Consider the following 17,912-nt stretch of genomic DNA (forward strand, 5'->3'; position numbering starts at 1 on the left):
CAGGCCATTTACCATCATGTGAAACACTGAATATAAAACGAACACAAATCAATTAACAATAAAAAATACATTTATGCTCGGACAGAGTGAAGTGTAAACGGAGCACCTTCATGCTTAACAAGAAGGAATGTCCGAATATCAGTGTGATGAAATGAGTCATTAGAGTCTTAAAAACAAAACAGCACAATCATAATATTTCTATTAATAGCCTACCCATTTATAAATCCAGCCAGAAGAGAGTCATCCATATGAAAAACAACCACTATACATTACTTAGAAATGCATTAGCAGAGTAAAGAAAACTTTTTAAAATATAAAGTATCTGGAGTTTTCAGGAAGCCCCACCCCTTCCTGGTACTTTACTAGACTATGGCTGTGTCCCAAATCAGGATCTGCATGCTTGAAGTACGTGCACTACGCGTACTACGTACGGTGCGTACTATAAGTACGAGAAGTGCCCGCGAGAAATGTTTCATACAGCATTGGGTGACATAAATGAAAGAGAAAAAATGTTTTGTTGGTCATTCAGCATTCATAGCATGCAGAAGTTGCATTTCACTTACAATGATGCAATGAGAATCCTACCTATCTACCTAGAGGAGGGAGTGCCAGTCAGATGTTTATGTTAGGTTAGGGTGTTTGTACTTTTAAAGTACTTTTGAAGAAGTTAATGTTCACTTTTGTAGAGTATTTGGATGCTCCGGCTAGCGCTATGATTTCAGCACTCACAAATCCTACTGTGAGTTATTCCCATCATTTATCCAGTCTGAGGAAGCACTGGTTTAAGACTTTATGTGTGAACTGATTTCTTTTAATTGTACTGTTTGTAGCATTGGGCCTGTGTTCATTATATTTGTAATATGGTTTAATGTTTAAATATATTTTTATATTTTCATTTTGGTTTTATAAGTTGTGCTTTGTGTAATCATGGACTTAAGTCTTAAGACTTTATTAAAGCTTTCATTGATTCATTGATTCATAGTTGTTTATTATTACTGAAGATATTTTTGTTATTTGGAGATAAAGGGTCAGATAAGGGTTTCTCATCCAGACATTTAGTTATAGTCAAATATGTTTACAGTTTGATTACAAAATGCATCAAAAGGATCATGACTGTTGCCGACAACAACTGGAAAACTGAGTCACTAAGTCCATCCCGCACAACAGGGGGCGAAACTGAGCGACCCGATCTCGTCAGATGTAACCCGGAAGCAGTAACACGAAGCTCTCAAGCTGGAAGGAGATGTAGGTTTAATAAGATCGGATTCATGAGGAAAATGAAATTCAAAGTTTGTCTTCAGAGGCTGACAGCTACTCAGACCGCAGTTACAACACATTCAGGTGATGGGAGCCAGAAAGACTCAATAAATCTCCTTTTAAATCCATTTTTTCTGCTCAAGTGACCGACATTCCTCCAGAATCCTCTTTGCACTTTTACATTTTTTGTTGATGCAAGTGTTTGTTCTCTGATATGACAGCTCATTTAGATGAGAGGAAATCAGAAATGGCGGCAGCAGAAATAAAGACTGATTCAAGTTAAATAACGGCGAGTTGATGGTAGACCCTTTAAAGCAGAAATCGGTTAGTATCCGTTAATATGTGTGGATCCAGCCACATGATTTAGAACAACCCGCTGAACTTAACCTGCACGAAAATAGATGTAATTCTTGATTCTTTAGGCGCTAATGTCTCATTATTACAGAAGCGTTTTTTCTTTGAGAAACATTCTAAAGTGTTTTTGAATCACAGTATAAAATGTTTAATATGAACCAATGCAATATTTTTTTTATCAAAGTCTGAAAGGTTTCGTAAGTACTCGTTTTAATCATTTTGTAAACAGCAGTTACGAAAGGTTTTGTAACCCGGACAAACAAAGAGTTTGAATTTCCCGCAATCGTTTAGGGGTCACGAGAGCACTTCTCGCGACCTGATTGGCTCGGTCCCTCCCGACTGTTTAAAGGGGCTCATTTAGCTGCGTGCCCATTGGCCAGCAGTTCTAGCGCCAAGATTCCAATAAAAGGGCGAGCAGCGGAAGCCCTATACTGTCTCCGTCTATCTGCAGCTACTAAGCTTTAGCTTTCTGCTCCTTTTAGCTTCTTGTGTTTTTTCCTTTGTGTCCGTTTGAACCCGAAAAGTCACAATGCTGACCGCGCGCTCCCCGCTCTCCGTGAAGAACGAGCAGACCCTCAGCGGGCAGCTGGACAAAATGTCTCTGGACAAAGAGAACACGGTGAGGCTGCTTCAGGTTCCCGCTCACAGAGGCCGCCGATTCTTTAACGTCACCGAACAATTACAGGTATCGATAAAGAGTCGCTGTGTGTGCTGACGGTCTGTGTCTCCTTTCAGCCTCCGGGCCCGAACAGCAGCCGCATCCTGGCGTCCAAAACCGCGCGGAGGATCTTCGACGCTGCTGCGGTAAGTGAGAGAAAAGCCGCATGAAGCTTCGCACTTTTAGCGGATTCCTCATATCAGCGGACCGAGTCGATGCTGAGCTCACTGACGGCAGCTTCGTGTGTGTTACTGTGCAGATGTGGCGCCTAAACTGTGGCCGTGGCGCCAACAGTGAGCGGCAGGGCTGAGGTCGGTTCAGGGTTCTAGTTTATTAGGAAGAGCTGCTGTGGTGTTCAGGTTTTATGCCGTTTCTGTTATTTTGTCCACCACCTTCAGATCAGTGAACGATACAGGCAGCAAATCTGCACAAACTTTAACTTTTCACTGTTTTTGCTCCAGAATCGATGAATAAGCTAATCAATAATCCTGAGCAATGATCTTTGTCTTCAGCCCAAAGTGAAAAAGAGCAGCAGCTTGCAGGAGGAGGAGCCTCTGCTGAAGGACAACCCTCGCCGCTTCGTCATCTTCCCCATCGAGTACCACGATATCTGGCAGATGTACAAGAAGGCAGAGGCGTCCTTCTGGACGGCAGAGGAGGTAGGTAGAGCTGTAATGGGGCGGGGCTTGATGCTGGACACCGTGATGCTGACGTGCTCTTTCTGTGCAGGTGGATCTGTCCAAGGACCTGCAGCACTGGGATGCCATGAAGGACGAAGAGCGCTACTTCATCTCCCACGTGTTGGCCTTCTTTGCCGCCAGCGACGGCATCGTCAATGAGAACCTGGTGAGCCGCTGCGCCTGCTCTTACAGATGGTTTTGAGGTCACGGACCGCTGTAACACTCTTGTTGTCGCTCTTTGACCAACAGGTGGAGCGCTTCATGCAGGAAGTGCAGGTAACGGAGGCCCGGTGTTTCTACGGTTTCCAGATCGCCATGGAGAACATCCACTCAGAGATGTACAGCCTGCTGATCGACACGTACATCAAGGACCCCAAAGAGAGGTACGCAGGAGGCGGGGCCAAATACTGTTCTGTAGTGGCTTAACTGGCCTGTACTGATCTAACTGGTGAGTCACGATGTGTTCCCGCCCTCAGAGAGTACCTGTTCAATGCCATCGAGACGCTGCCGTGCGTGAAGAAGAAGGCTGACTGGGCGCTCAACTGGATCGGCAACAAGAACGCCACCTACGGTAAATAAGCTGCTGCCCATTAGGCCACCTGATGCAATGGTTCCACCTCAAGCAGCTTCATTGATTATTGTCTGTTTATTGATCTGCAGGAGAGCGCGTGGTGGCCTTTGCCGCTGTGGAGGGGATCTTCTTCTCGGGTTCGTTCGCCGCCATCTTCTGGCTGAAGAAGAGAGGCCTGATGCCCGGCCTGACCTTCTCCAACGAGCTCATCAGCAGAGACGAGGTGAGGCTCCCTGTTGGTGTCAGATTGCAGGTATTGATCCAGTGATGATGTCACTCTTAACGTGTGTTTGTGTGCCTGCCGCGTTTAGGGTCTGCACTGTGACTTTGCCTGTCTGATGTTCAAACACCTGGTGAACAAACCGCCCAAGGAAACTGTCATCAGCATCATCAAGAACGCCGTGGAGATCGAGCAGGTGAGTCCCAGCTGCAGGTGAAGCTGCTCTGCTGGGCCCACTGGTTCATGGTGGATTTACTGGTTCAGGATGGCTTTAATGGGTTTATTGGTTTGTGTGCAGGAGTTCCTGACTGACGCTCTGCCCGTCAAGCTCATCGGGATGAACTGCGACATGATGAAACGGTACATCGAGTTCGTGGCCGACAGACTGTTGCTGGAGCTCGGCTTCTCCAAGGTAACGCCCCACACAGGTCATGTGATCATGTGACTGACTTAAAGGCAGAAAAACAGCATCACAACACTCATCTCAGTGACAAGCTAAACTTAAAATAAAACATGATCAGTTCTCCACACAGACACATTTCAGGAACTCTTTGACCTCAGAGAGCAACATGATGAAAGTGATGGTGTGAGTGATGATGAAGTGCGCAGGGGTACGGACCTCAGCCAGTGATGGGGGCTGAGTGCTGCTGCAGAGTCTGATCAGAGGACGAGTGGTTCTCTGACGGGCAGCGGCAGTGCGACACAGACGCCTATCTGAACTCGCCCATGGGTGGGGGCGGGTGACCTCAGGGTGGGGGCAGTGGGTGGAGCTGACTGACATGGTGTTTCTGTGTGCAGATCTACCGGGTGGAGAACCCTTTTGACTTCATGGAGAACATCTCCCTGGAGGGAAAGACCAACTTCTTTGAGAAGCGGGTGGGCGAGTACCAGAGGATGGGCGTGATGGCGACGCCCACGGACAACACCTTCCGGTTGGACGCTGACTTCTGATGGTGGAGCGTCCCTGCTGTCACACTACCTCCGTCCCGGTGCATGCTGGAACAGACTCTTGGACTTTTAGGGTCAAATGATGAACTGAATCTTTATTTACAGACTTGAGTCTGTGAGCCGCAGCATTAGACCTGATCAAATCTAACGCTGTGGCTCAGCGCTTTGTAAATATGTCAGGGTTTTAAATGTGTACAGTTTACATTTGTTTTTGTTTTTTAGTGTATTTTTAATACTGAGCTTTAATAAATGACTCCGTGAACAGGAACCAGCTCTGGTCTTTTTCTTCTGACATTAAGTTGAACTGAAAAGTTTAAAACATTTTTAAAATCTGGTTCTTCAGGTTTCATCTGATTTGACTGCGTAAACTTAAAGTCATGTTCATAGAGAAAACTAATCTGAACTCAACATCTGACCCAGCGTCACGGCTGGGCGATGATCTGGTCCCTGTTGTGGCGCCAGCACCACTATCATCAGCAGCTGCTTTTGGAACAAAACAGCTGGACAGATGTGAGGAATGACAGACTTTTATTTTGAAGACACTGGACAAGACATGGGTTTTTAGTAAAAGAGGAAATGAAGTTAGAATCTGTTAAATGATTGGTTACGGAGGAGGCGTCAGTGGTTTTTTTTATTTTTATTTTTTTTATGGCTTCGTGTTCATGATGGTTAGCAGGCGCTCAGAGGACTCTGACGACAAGCAGTGTCACATCTCCTTTCACCTCCACCTGGTTGATGGCGCTCAGTTCCTTCATACGGTGTTTGTAATCGAGCTGGTGCTGCCCATTCATGGCAACTCTGAAGTGCTGCGCGTCGCAGCGGATGATCATCTGTGGGGAGATGACAGCAGGTTTTAAAAATTAAACAAAAAAACCCATCACAACATGTGGATGTTAAGGCAGGGGTCAAAGGTCACCTCAAAGTACTGCCCCGCAGTAAAGGGAAAGGAAGCGAGCGCCATCTCCTCATGACCCCAGCAGTCGGACAGAAAGGAGTTCCTGACAAAGACACGCTTCTTCAAGCGAGGGTTCAGGTGGAGAGCGATGTCGGACCCGGTCGCTGGACGCAAGTTCACGCAGAAACTGTAACAGGAAGTGATGTCATTAATGAGCCATGAAAGGCTAAACCGAAACTCTGAACTGCTTCATGTTTACTTTCTCTGCAGGTTCATGCAAGGTGGTCTGTGATGATCAAGTGACGGTCACATAACTCAATTTAAATTTATATTTAAATAAAACCTGTAAACTCTGAAAATGTTTCAGTGACTTTAATCCAAACATTGCACTTCAGTTTAAGCTAATCAGTTTCTACTGGCGCCAGACTTCAGGTTTACTACATAGAAGTTATTCATCACAGTCAGGTTTTCATTGTGTTAGTTGGCTCAACAATACCTAAACCCCACAAACATAATGTCTCTGAGCAGCTTGTGGAGTCAGCTTGTAAATCAGAGCCTGTATTCACAAAGCTGTGATTAATTTATTATGAATTTAAGAACATAAAACTTATGTTGTTATTAACAAGAACAAAATTTTTACTAAAGTTAATTTAAGTTCTGATCGATGCCTCACTGATTGTCGCTTTGATCAGTTTCTGTACTGGGCTCCCACAGCTGTTTATTATCCTTACCTCTCTGCGTTCTGATTGGTCTCTCCTTTGATGATGATGCTGCGTCCGACTGTCAGCCCATTAACCAGCTGACCTCTGAACGGGATACTCTGTAGGAAACAGAGAGTCAGACACACTAAAACATTTCCCTTTTTTTGGCTTTATAGTTTTAAATATAAATTTAGATCTGTGTTAAAAGTTAGAAGATCATTTGGTATCAAATAAGATCAGTGATCTCACTGATTAATGTAAGATCAATGGGTGAAATATGATAAATCATTTTCTTTACCAAAATATGATTTCAGGCCAACCATGTGGGCTGATAATATGACTGATATAAAAAACAGATTTTAATTGATCATATTTATGTTAAGTAAAATAAGCTAAAAGTTGCTTTAAAAATAATTCATTCAAATTTCTTTGTATTAAACTGTTGTTATTGTAAGAAATAAATGCATCATCAATCAATGATTTGATCAGGAAAACTCACCAAATCACCTGATGAGGAGAACACTGGCTGAAACGCACGGAAAAAAAATCTGATTAAAATCTGATCGACTGATGCATAACTCTAGCCAATCAGACCACATCCGACGCTGATCAAAAAACAGACGCAGATTCTCCAGAAAGGTCCACATTTCCGCTGCCCTGTGATGACTCGTGTCCTGTGCTATGAAGATACCCACGTTATCTTTCTGTTATGATCCACTTAAGCTAACAGTGAGGGTCAGAGTTCACACCAAGCTGGTTATCAACTGGGTAAGTAACTCAGGATTTGACCTGTGCAGTCACATGAAAGGGGCGGGGCTTTCATATTTGGAGGCATTTCGCAGATCACGTGACTTTTTTTCCACAGAAAACAATCCTTATGAGTGCCAGCCATCCAGAGATGCTATCAGACAGTGATTTCAAATCTTTAGCTAACATAAAACTATACTAGTGAAATGCAACACAGATATTGAAAGGACACCTGATCAATTATTGCTGATTCGTCTGTGTCCTTATTGGGCGGACTGCCAGCGGGAGAGGTGGGGCTCTGAAACAAACAAACAAACAAACAAACAAACAGGTTAACCCTCTGATGGTAAAGCTGCAGGTTGCCACGGGTTACAGAGACACTCACTGAGCTCGGGGAAAGGATGCCCACAGCCTGAACTTTGACTTTTCCTGAGATGCTGATGGTGTCAACACGCTCCAGCTCCACTCTGTGTTTGTACTCCAGCAGGTGGGCGCCATTCACAGCCACCTGAACACGCACGGAAAACAACACATCGCTGGACACCAGTTTGACTCGCATTGAACAGTTAAACTCTGCCGTGCTGACTCTTCTCTGACACCTGATTGGTCGGCTCGTCTCTCACCTTGAACTGGTCTTGGAGGATGAGGATGATGAGCTCGAAGTCGACCTCGAGCCTGAAGGGCATCTCGTAGTGGATCTGTTCGCGGCCCCAGCACTCTTTCGTCAGCGTGTTGCACACGATGGACGACTTTTTGATCCTCGGGTTGAAATGGAACGCTACGTCGGCCCGCGGCTTCACGCTGCTGCCGCAGGTGAAGTCCACCTGGAACCTGTGAGACAGCGAACAGAGAGAGAAGATCCCGCTTTAAGAATCTGCACCCCGACTCTGACGTTTGTTTTTTTTTTAAATATCCGATTGATGATGAAGATCGGCATCCTCACCTGTCAGCACCAGACGGCACAGAGCCCTTGATCAGAACCATCTCACCTGGCAAGAACCCACCCAGGATCGTCCCAGCAAAGGGAATCGACTGTGGACAGAACACCACAAACATGAGGAGGGTCAGATGACCACAGAGAACACCTAGAAACACCTGAGAGGAGGGACTAGATCGGTGTGAATGAACCAGAGCTCAAAGCTCCGTCAGCAGCTGATCATATTAGAATCTGAAATTAGAATGTAACAGGAGAATCACAGAAATTCTGCTGCTTTCACTTAGAGACGCTCAGAGAAAACCTCCACCTGTTTAAATATATGAAATTTGTAGATACGTGTAGAGGTTTTTCCAAAAGTTTGATTTGGCACAGATTTTATGCCGAATGTCCTCCCTGACACAACCCTCCTGTTTACCTGGGCTCTGACCCGGGGATGGGTGTGTCTCCCCTCCTGGGCTTGAATGTGTTACCCTGTATGCAGCACAGATCCACGTCTGTGGATTTGAAATAAAGTGAAATAAACGTGTCTAAACAGATTCAAGAAACGTGAAGAAGTGAAGTGAAGAAGCTTTTCCATGAGACGAGGTGAAACGTCTTCAAGAAACTTAAAGATGTCCAGTCGCGTTTCTTTCCAAGCTCCTTAGACTACCATGACCTGGATCACTGCGAACCTTCACAGACAGCTTTGATTTGATTATAAAAAGATAACTAAAATAAAAGCAGAGCAGTAAATAATCTGCTCTCAGGTCTTTGGACTGTCTGTCTGTATCAGGCCGTCAGTTCCGCTTTCAAGTCCAAAGTATTCTCATTAAGCTTGTTCCGCACTTGTAGTCAAACGATTCTGACTCCAGGTAAAGACACCTGCTAGCTCACTTGAGTCACCACAGTAAGACTGTGTGACGAGTCATGTGCAAAGGTGGCAAAAGTGCTCGCTCATCTTGGCTAACTAGATGCTGAAGTACAGCAAGCGCAGTTTACGGACACCTGCAGTGGTTCTGGTCTTCATGTGACATCCTCAGGGGACTAATAAACGAATAGGACTGCCTGTCATGTGTTTCTGTTCAGGCTCAGATAAGTTTGATGTTTGAGGCTCACAGTGATAAAATAATAACTCCCCCAAAGACGTCAAACCTGAAGTCCGTTCTGAAAATGTGAGGAGCAGAAGGTTCAGGTGTTTGTTTCAAATGTAGGGAGTGAAAATAAAAAGAAGTCAGAAAAAAAAAAAACTACTCAAGTACCAACAAAGTATTTGTACTTTACGTCCCACCTCTGGTCATGTGATCATTATTATTAAACTTCAAACAGTGCTCCACCTGCAGGAGAATATATAAGTTTATAGGTGGACCTGAATTGGGTGACCTCTCCACCCAAAGACGACTGTAATTGTAAACTGGTGCTAAAGAAAGAAAGTTGAATTGAATTACAGTCCTCAAGTTACTTTACTTTTGCCCACAGCTCTGCTAACATCCCAACAAAGAATCTCTGTTGTTTCTCACATGTTTGAGCTGAATTCAAACCTTTTTCTTTTTGACTGTTAATAATCATATCAGCAGTTTTATGAAGGGCAGCTTTCAGCAGCTGAGTCACTGATTTAAAGCTGGTTTTGTTCTCTCAGTAGGTCGAGACTTCCTGCAGGTTTTATTTGTCTAGATCTGAAGGCCTGTTTTTACCTCCTCTTGTTCACTGTGAACATTTTCTTCCTGCTTTCATTAGTAGATTTTATCCTGGCGGGTGACTGAATTTTTTGCACGAATCACATGTTTTATTCATATTGGAGTTTTTTGCTTTTAGTTTGAATCATTTAAAAAAAAACTTCTCCATTCTCAATCTTCATGCACAAATATCTCCTCTACATTTCAGAAGAAGTTATAAAAAATGTAACAGAAAGACAGAGCAGATTTCTCCTATACTGACTTCCCTTCATTGGCACTCTGTTAAATACAGAATTCAAAATCCTGCTCCTCACATACAAGGTCTTAAACAATAAGGCCCCAACTTATCGTAATGACCTTATAGTACAATATGTACCATATATCACACTGCAGACTTACTTGTTGTTCCTAGAGTATTTAAAAGTTGAATGAGAGGCAGAGCCTTCAGTTTTCAGATCCCTCTTCTTCTAAACCAGTTTTCAGTTTGAATTCAGGAAACAGACACCATTTCTACTTTTAAGTTCAGGCTTCAAACTTTCCTTTTTGCTAGTTACGGCTGGATCAGGTGACCCTGAATCCTCCCCTAGTTGTGCTGCAATAGGTGGAGGCTGCTGGGGGATTCCCACGATACACTGGGCATTTGTTCTTTGCTCACTATGTGTTAATAGACCTCTCTGCATTTAATTATTAGTTATTATTAATATCTGGCTCTCTTCCACAGCATGTCTTTGTCCTGTCTTCCCCCACAGAGCAGATAGCCGCCCCTCCCTGATCCTGATTCTGCTGGAGGTTTCTTCCTGTTAAAAGGGAGTTTTTCCCTTCCCACTGTTGCCAAAGTCCTTGCTCATAGGGGGTCATATGATTGTTGGGTTTTTCTCTTTATGTATTATTGTAGGGTCTGCCTTACAATACAAAGTGCGAATGCTGTTGTAATTTGGCACTGTATAGACAAAATTGAATTGAAATTAATTGAACTCACTCCTTAAACTAGACGAAAACCCACTAAAATTTTTGCATATTTTAAATTTTCTATATATCCAACCCACCAGATCAGATCAAATCAAACTGCCGACCTGTTCTTTAATTCGGTCTAAAATAAAACACGAACAGGGTGACATGCGACTCTAAAAATGATGCTGGGCGGAGGCACTAATCTTTAACACAGTTTGTCCAAAAAGGTTGACGAAACAAAGTTTTCAGTGGATGACACTAAAGCCGGAATCCCAGGGGTCAGTTATTATATTTACACGATGTCACACGTGATGTAGAAGAACGATTCATGATAAATAATCAGTGTCAAACGAGCCAAAACACCGTCGCCAAACTGAATACAATTTTGAAGATATTTTACAAATTGTCTCAGATGTGTTCACATCTAAACTCAAACATACTTAAAATCACACTTTAAATACATGGTCTCTAATTCAACCTGAAAAAACAAAACAAAAACACGCTTAACCCACACAGCATCTCATGTGACCGAAACTCATGTCAAGCCAGCCTCTCTGAACGTGTGTTCCGCAGTGCGGCAGTACCAAAGGTTTCCTATAAATAAAGTTTTTAGCGGATGATATTGAAACCGAACTCTTTCCGTTGTTTGTCAGTGTATTTAAAACACTTCGAATATTTTTTAAAAGAATGTTTAACATAAGATAGTCATTGTTTAAGGCTGTTAGGTGAGCTAAAATGCTAACTGGTCCCTTCACAGAAGCATCGTCGATCAACAATCGATTTATCCTTGAAAATGAGAATGAAAACTGATGATAGAGATCAATTCGAAACCATAGGATATCTTACCGGGTTGTGGAACACCTGCCTCGGGTTGGAAATCGACATTTTTGCGCAGAATAGCGTCTCCGCAGCTCTTTCTGACTACTTCGTTTGTTTACTTCCGTTTATGACGTCACGCGGATCACGTGTTCAAGGATAAGACCAAAGACTACAGACCCGAAGATAAAATCAGAGCACACAGTAATGTCAACTGAATTCTCGTAGAAATATAGTTAAACCCACTTTAAACTAAAAAGCGTGTTTTTGGTCTAAACTGTTGTTATGTAAAACACGTTGTGGTCCTTGGTGATGACGTCACTGTCCTCTCCTTAGAGACTGCGGAGGTGGAAAAATCAGTCTCGTGGTTCCAATAAATGATTGATGGGAGACTGCGAGGTTTCCGATTGACCTCTGAGAAAAATAAATAAATAAATATGAGGAAATCATCTCAGTGAACATTATTGTCAAAATGTGGTTTGCTGAGTGATTAACACTGAAAAACTTCTGGAAAATGTTTTTATTTATTTTGGAACTGCTCAATTATCTCCAAACCTGCTGTCAGCCACCAGGACAAACAAGACATGAATATTATCATGTCTGAGTCACATGTTTATAACGTATGAACACTGAAGCGCCAGCCTTTGAATTTTATCCAGAACAGAGACAGGTTATATCCTTCCTTACATCCTCCTGTGAGTGACAAATTAAAGGAAAATCCTTAACCTTTGACCCTCCACATCACATGTTGCTGGCGGCCTTGACATCAACTTGATGCAGCCTGTTAGTTTAACAGATACAACACTGGACCTCAAAGTGTACACTGAGTACAAACTACATATCCCATGAGTACATCCAATTCTGTCTCACAAAGAGATGCCATCCCACCACTGGACTGCAGGGTTTTTGTTAAACTAGAAACACCAGTGCTGTCTTCATTATGAAAATAAAATATTATTCTCAAAAATGATCAATATCTGAAATATTTAAATGTTCAGATTACCGCTGTTGTTTTAGGACAAACTGCCACGGCTGTTGTTCCCTCTACAACTCATTGTGTAGAGAAGTCAGTGGAACAACTGATCATCCATTGTCTTCATTTCAAGAGGCTGCAACCATGATGGGTAAAAACTTTGGGGACACTTGGGGAAATTTTTGTAGGTTCTCAGAAAACTTGTTTAAGACTAAACAACCCCAAAAGTCTATTTATACACGGCTGTGGTTGCTCAGCCTCAGAGTCTTAATTCAGATCAGATGAGTTGTACAGAAATGAAGATCATCTCCATTTCTGTACAACACATCTGCAACTGTGACAGCAGCAGCACATCATTGGCTAGGCTGTCCAGTGCAAGTCGCTCACTTCCAGCCTTGTCCGGCCTGAAATGATGGGACTACGGTGATTTAGAAAGATGTTACAGATGTGAAACTGAAGAGTCTGCTTTTTACAAACAGTTGCTTTATTACAAAAATGTACATATTTAAAACTATAATAAGACTTAATAAAAACTCTACAAAGTCTATGTACAAAAAGAAAGAAAAAACAAACAAACAAACAAACAAACAAACAAACGTTTGAACCCGACTGCAGTCCTGCCTGCAATCCAACTGGCTGAAGTCCAAAGAGCAGCCGCCGCCTCAGAAGTCAGCGTCCAACCGGAAGGTGTTGTCCGTGGGCGTCGCCATCACGCCCATCCTCTGGTACTCGCCCACCCGCTTCTCAAAGAAGTTGGTCTTTCCCTCCAGGGAGATGTTCTCCATGAAGTCAAAAGGGTTCTCCACCCGGTAGATCTGCACACAGAAACACCATGTCAGTCAGCTCCACCCACTGCCCCCACCCTGAGGTCACCCGCCCCCACCCATGGGCGAGTTCAGATAGGCGTCTGTGTCGCACTGCCGCTGCCCGTCAGAGAACCACTCGTCCTCTGATCAGACTCTGCAGCAGCACTCAGCCCCCATCACTGGCTGAGGTCCGTACCCCTGCGCACTTCATCATCACTCACACCATCACTTTCATCATGTTGCTCTCTGAGGTCAAAGAGTTCCTGAAATGTGTCTGTGTGGAGAACTGATCATGTTTTATTTTAAGTTTAGCTTGTCACTGAGATGAGTGTTGTGATGCTGTTTTTCTGCCTTTAAGTCAGTCACATGATCACATGACCTGTGTGGGGCGTTACCTTGGAGAAGCCGAGCTCCAGCAACAGTCTGTCGGCCACGAACTCGATGTACCGTTTCATCATGTCGCAGTTCATCCCGATGAGCTTGACGGGCAGAGCGTCAGTCAGGAACTCCTGCACACAAACCAATAAACCCATTAAAGCCATCCTGAACCAGTAAATCCACCATGAACCAGTGGGCCCAGCAGAGCAGCTTCACCTGCAGCTGGGACTCACCTGCTCGATCTCCACGGCGTTCTTGATGATGCTGATGACAGTTTCCTTGGGCGGTTTGTTCACCAGGTGTTTGAACATCAGACAGGCAAAGTCACAGTGCAGACCCTAAACGCGGCAGGCACACAAACACACGTTAAGAGTGACATCATCACTGGATCAATACCTGCAATCTGACACCAACAGGGAGCCTCACCTCGTCTCTGCTGATGAGCTCGTTGGAGAAGGTCAGGCCGGGCATCAGGCCTCTCTTCTTCAGCCAGAAGATGGCGGCGAACGAACCCGAGAAGAAGATCCCCTCCACAGCGGCAAAGGCCACCACGCGCTCTCCTGCAGATCAATAAACAGACAATAATCAATGAAGCTGCTTGAGGTGGAACCATTGCATCAGGTGGCCTAATGGGCAGCAGCTTATTTACCGTAGGTGGCGTTCTTGTTGCCGATCCAGTTGAGCGCCCAGTCAGCCTTCTTCTTCACGCACGGCAGCGTCTCGATGGCATTAAACAGGTACTCTCTGAGGGCGGGAACACATCGTGACTCACCAGTTAGATCAGTACAGGCCAGTTAAGCCACTACAGAACAGTATTTGGCCCCGCCTCCTGCGTACCTCTCTTTGGGGTCCTTGATGTACGTGTCGATCAGCAGGCTATACATCTCTGAGTGGATGTTCTCCATGGCGATCTGGAAACCGTAGAAACACCGGGCCTCCGTTACCTGCACTTCCTGCATGAAGCGCTCCACCTGTTGGTCAAAGAGCGACAACAAGAGTGTTACAGCGGTCCGTGACCTCAAAACCATCTGTAAGAGCAGGCGCAGCGGCTCACCAGGTTCTCATTGACGATGCCGTCGCTGGCGGCAAAGAAGGCCAACACGTGGGAGATGAAGTAGCGCTCTTCGTCCTTCATGGCATCCCAGTGCTGCAGGTCCTTGGACAGATCCACCTGCACAGAAAGAGCACGTCAGCATCACGGTGTCCAGCATCAAGCCCCGCCCCATTACAGCTCTACCTACCTCCTCTGCCGTCCAGAAGGACGCCTCTGCCTTCTTGTACATCTGCCAGATATCGTGGTACTCGATGGGGAAGATGACGAAGCGGCGAGGGTTGTCCTTCAGCAGAGGCTCCTCCTCCTGCAAGCTGCTGCTCTTTTTCACTTTGGGCTGAAGACAAAGATCATTGCTCAGGATTATTGATTAGCTTATTCATCGATTCTGGAGCAAAAACAGTGAAAAGTTAAAGTTTGTGCAGATTTGCTGCCTGTATCGTTCACTGATCTGAAGGTGGTGGACAAAATAACAGAAACGGCATAAAACCTGAACACCACAGCAGCTCTTCCTAATAAACTAGAACCCTGAACCGACCTCAGCCCTGCCGCTCACTGTTGGCGCCACGGCCACAGTTTAGGCGCCACATCTGCACAGTAACACACACGAAGCTGCCGTCAGTGAGCTCAGCATCGACTCGGTCCGCTGATATGAGGAATCCGCTAAAAGTGCGAAGCTTCATGCGGCTTTTCTCTCACTTACCGCAGCAGCGTCGAAGATCCTCCGCGCGGCTTGGGACGCCAGGATGCGGCTGCTGTTCGGGCCCGGAGGCTGAAAGGAGACACAGACCGTCAGCACACACAGCGACTCTTTATCAATACCTGTGATTGATCGGTGACGCTAAAGAATCGGCGGCCTCTGTGAGCGGGAACCTGAAGCAGCCTCACCGTGTTCTCTTTGTCCAGAGACATTTTGTCCAGCTGCCCGCTGAGGGTCTGCTCGTTCTTCACGGAGAGCGGGGAGCGCGCGGTCAGCATTGTGAATTCGCGGGTTCGAAAGGACGAAGAAAAGAAAAAACCTAAGAAGCTAAAAGTTGCCGAAAGCAAAGATAGCAGCAGCGGACAGACGGAGACAGTGAAAGGCTTCTGCTTCAGCTCGCCCTTTTATTGGAATCTTGGCGCCAGAACTGCTGGCCAATACGAGGAGTCCCTTTAAACCGTCGGGAGGGACCAAGTCAGGTAGTTGGTGGCGGTAATGCATCATTTTGCTGTTTGCCAACTGCCAGTAAACCCTATATAGAAGAAGAAGAAGAAGAAGAAGAAGAAGAAGAAGAAGCAGCAGCCAGTCAGGTCGAGAGAAGTGCTCACGTAACCCCTAAACGATTGCGGGAAATTCAAACTCTGTTAGCGGGTTACAAAACTGTAGGTAACCGCTTTTACAAAATGATTAAAACGAGCGCTTACGAAACCTTTCAGGGCTCCTCGCATTTTTTCATATTAAGCATTTTAAACTGTGATTCTAAAAACACGTTACAATGTCTCTCAAAGAAAAGAAAAAGGCTTCTGTAATGAGACATTAACGCCGAAAGAGTCAAGATTTACATCTGTGTTCGTGCAGTTGAGTTCAGCGGATTGTTCCAAATCATGTGGATCCTCATATGGACATTGAATAACTGATTTCTGCTTTAAAGTGTCTGTCATCAGGGCTGTCGTTTAAACTCACATTAAAGCTCAGTCAACGGCGCCTTTTCTGCTTCCCTCTCATCTAAATGAGCTGTCACCATGGAGATTTAGCGCCAAATACACGTAACACGCCCGACATTACAATAACTCTCCATTTACAGGCGTCCTGTGTGTTTGCATATCAGAGACTGGCATCAACAAAAATCTGTAAACATATGCAATATGTAAACGAAAAACGAATCTGCAGGAATTAGTCGGTTTCTTTGAGTCACTCGAGCAGAAATAAATTGATTTAAAGGCTGATTTATGTTCTGTATCTTTGATCTGAGCAGCTTTCAGCCTCTGAAGACAAACTTTGAGCTTCACTTTCCTCAAAAATCAGACCTCATCAAACCCATATCCAGCTGGAGACCTTCCTGTTACTGCTTCCGGGTTATCTAATTGGCTGCAGGAGAAAGGGTCGCTCAGTTTCGGCCCCTGGTGTCCGGGATGGACAATGACTCAGTTTTGCAGTTACTGTCTGCTACTGAGCAATAATGGTAATCAGTTGGATCAATTTTAATCGAACTGTGAACATATTTGATCATAACTGAATGTGTTTGTTGAGAAACCCTTACGTGACCGTCTATGGTCACAAAAATAATGTAATGAACAGATATTTTAGAACAGCCTAGGTGGTTCTAGAAGGAAATTAAATAATTAAGTTTTATTAAATAATGCTAAATAATTGCATTACAGATATGATACTTATGTACAGTGGTTTATTAAGTGTTGTAGTAGAAATCTCAGTGTTAAACGATGATAAAACATAATGTTATTTTTGTTGTTGTTCAATTAAAAATAGCAAGTTACCACAAATTGTTTGACTCACATTCACACCTATGGGCAATTTAGCATATTCAGTTAACCTATCCCCACAAACTGCATGTCTTTGGACAAACACCTGGAGTACCCGGAGGGAACCCACGCAAACACGGGGAGAACCCCAGGCCTTATGGTGGAATTGAACTCAGGACCTTCTTGCTGTGCCACCGTGCTGCCCTATTTATTTATGTATCATTTACCAGTAAAACAGTTTCCATAGTTTTTTACTGCAGCTTTTGCAAAAATGCATGATAGTGAGCATTTTCAGTGATGTTGTATACTATAATCTGATTGCTTCATCACAATGTGCCTGAACAGACTGATAGTTACTTTTAAAGTATTGTGAAAATATGAGATCAAAGCAAATCTGCCAAAAATTTTATTAGATTATGAAATTCTGTGTTTTCACAGATGAAAATGCTTCAGTCTTGTTAGAGAACACTTAGCAATACTAACAGTGAAAATTATGTTTAAAAGGTATAATGTTTACAACATCTTTTCTCATTGGTTATTTTCTCAAAGAATCAAAAATATCTCTTGATCTGACCTGACAATTGTACACTTGGGACTCCTCAGGTGCTTCACCCTTGAACCGCACAGTTCGTTGTGACTCAAGTCCAACTCTCTAAGACTTGGACAAGGAGCTGAGAGCTGAGGACAGAGCTTCACAGCTTCTCTGTGAGAGTCTACAATTTCTCGTCTGGAAGAATTAATAAGAAAAAAAATAAGACAACACTGGTTTTAACACGTAATCATGGTACAGGAAGAAGTATATTCTGCAATATTTAATCTTGTTTCGGTGATGGTTAAAAAATTCCCTTCCCAAAGTT

General features: G+C 44.1%; 3 protein-coding genes across 3 annotated transcripts; 1 reads left to right on the plus strand and 2 right to left on the minus strand.

The window, feature by feature from the left end:
- Positions 1-1,958: 1,958 nt before the first annotated feature.
- Positions 1,959-4,956, plus strand: LOC102207692 (ribonucleoside-diphosphate reductase subunit M2). The gene is made up of 10 exons (XM_005732787.1): positions 1,959-2,230; positions 2,347-2,415; positions 2,782-2,928; positions 2,999-3,115; positions 3,199-3,332; positions 3,426-3,520; positions 3,610-3,743; positions 3,832-3,936; positions 4,039-4,152; positions 4,539-4,956. The coding sequence occupies exons 1-10, from the start codon at positions 2,141-2,143 to the stop codon at positions 4,689-4,691; spliced, it is 1,158 nt and encodes a 385-aa protein (XP_005732844.1). The 5' UTR covers positions 1,959-2,140; the 3' UTR covers positions 4,692-4,956.
- A 243-nt stretch (positions 4,957-5,199) lies between these two features.
- On the minus strand, positions 5,200-11,547 carry LOC102207406 (galectin-8-like). Its single transcript, XM_005732786.2, has 9 exons — positions 11,418-11,547; positions 7,975-8,063; positions 7,655-7,862; positions 7,417-7,539; positions 7,264-7,329; positions 6,784-6,810; positions 6,315-6,403; positions 5,605-5,770; positions 5,200-5,518 (listed from the first exon to the last, which is right to left on the minus strand). The coding sequence occupies exons 1-9, from the start codon at positions 11,454-11,456 to the stop codon at positions 5,369-5,371; spliced, it is 957 nt and encodes a 318-aa protein (XP_005732843.1). The 5' UTR covers positions 11,457-11,547; the 3' UTR covers positions 5,200-5,368.
- Positions 11,548-12,821: 1,274 nt separating this feature from the next.
- On the minus strand, positions 12,822-15,814 carry LOC102206760 (ribonucleoside-diphosphate reductase subunit M2-like). Its single transcript, XM_005732783.1, has 10 exons — positions 15,484-15,814; positions 15,299-15,367; positions 14,786-14,932; positions 14,599-14,715; positions 14,382-14,515; positions 14,194-14,288; positions 13,971-14,104; positions 13,778-13,882; positions 13,562-13,675; positions 12,822-13,175 (listed from the first exon to the last, which is right to left on the minus strand). The coding sequence occupies exons 1-10, from the start codon at positions 15,571-15,573 to the stop codon at positions 13,023-13,025; spliced, it is 1,158 nt and encodes a 385-aa protein (XP_005732840.1). The 5' UTR covers positions 15,574-15,814; the 3' UTR covers positions 12,822-13,022.
- Between the last annotated feature and the right edge of the window lie 2,098 nt (positions 15,815-17,912).

Source organism: Pundamilia nyererei, unplaced genomic scaffold (assembly GCF_000239375.1).
Source record: "Pundamilia nyererei isolate P.nyererei 1_Seehausen unplaced genomic scaffold, PunNye1.0 scaffold00048, whole genome shotgun sequence".
Classification (NCBI taxonomy): Eukaryota; Metazoa; Chordata; class Actinopteri; order Cichliformes; family Cichlidae; genus Pundamilia; species Pundamilia nyererei.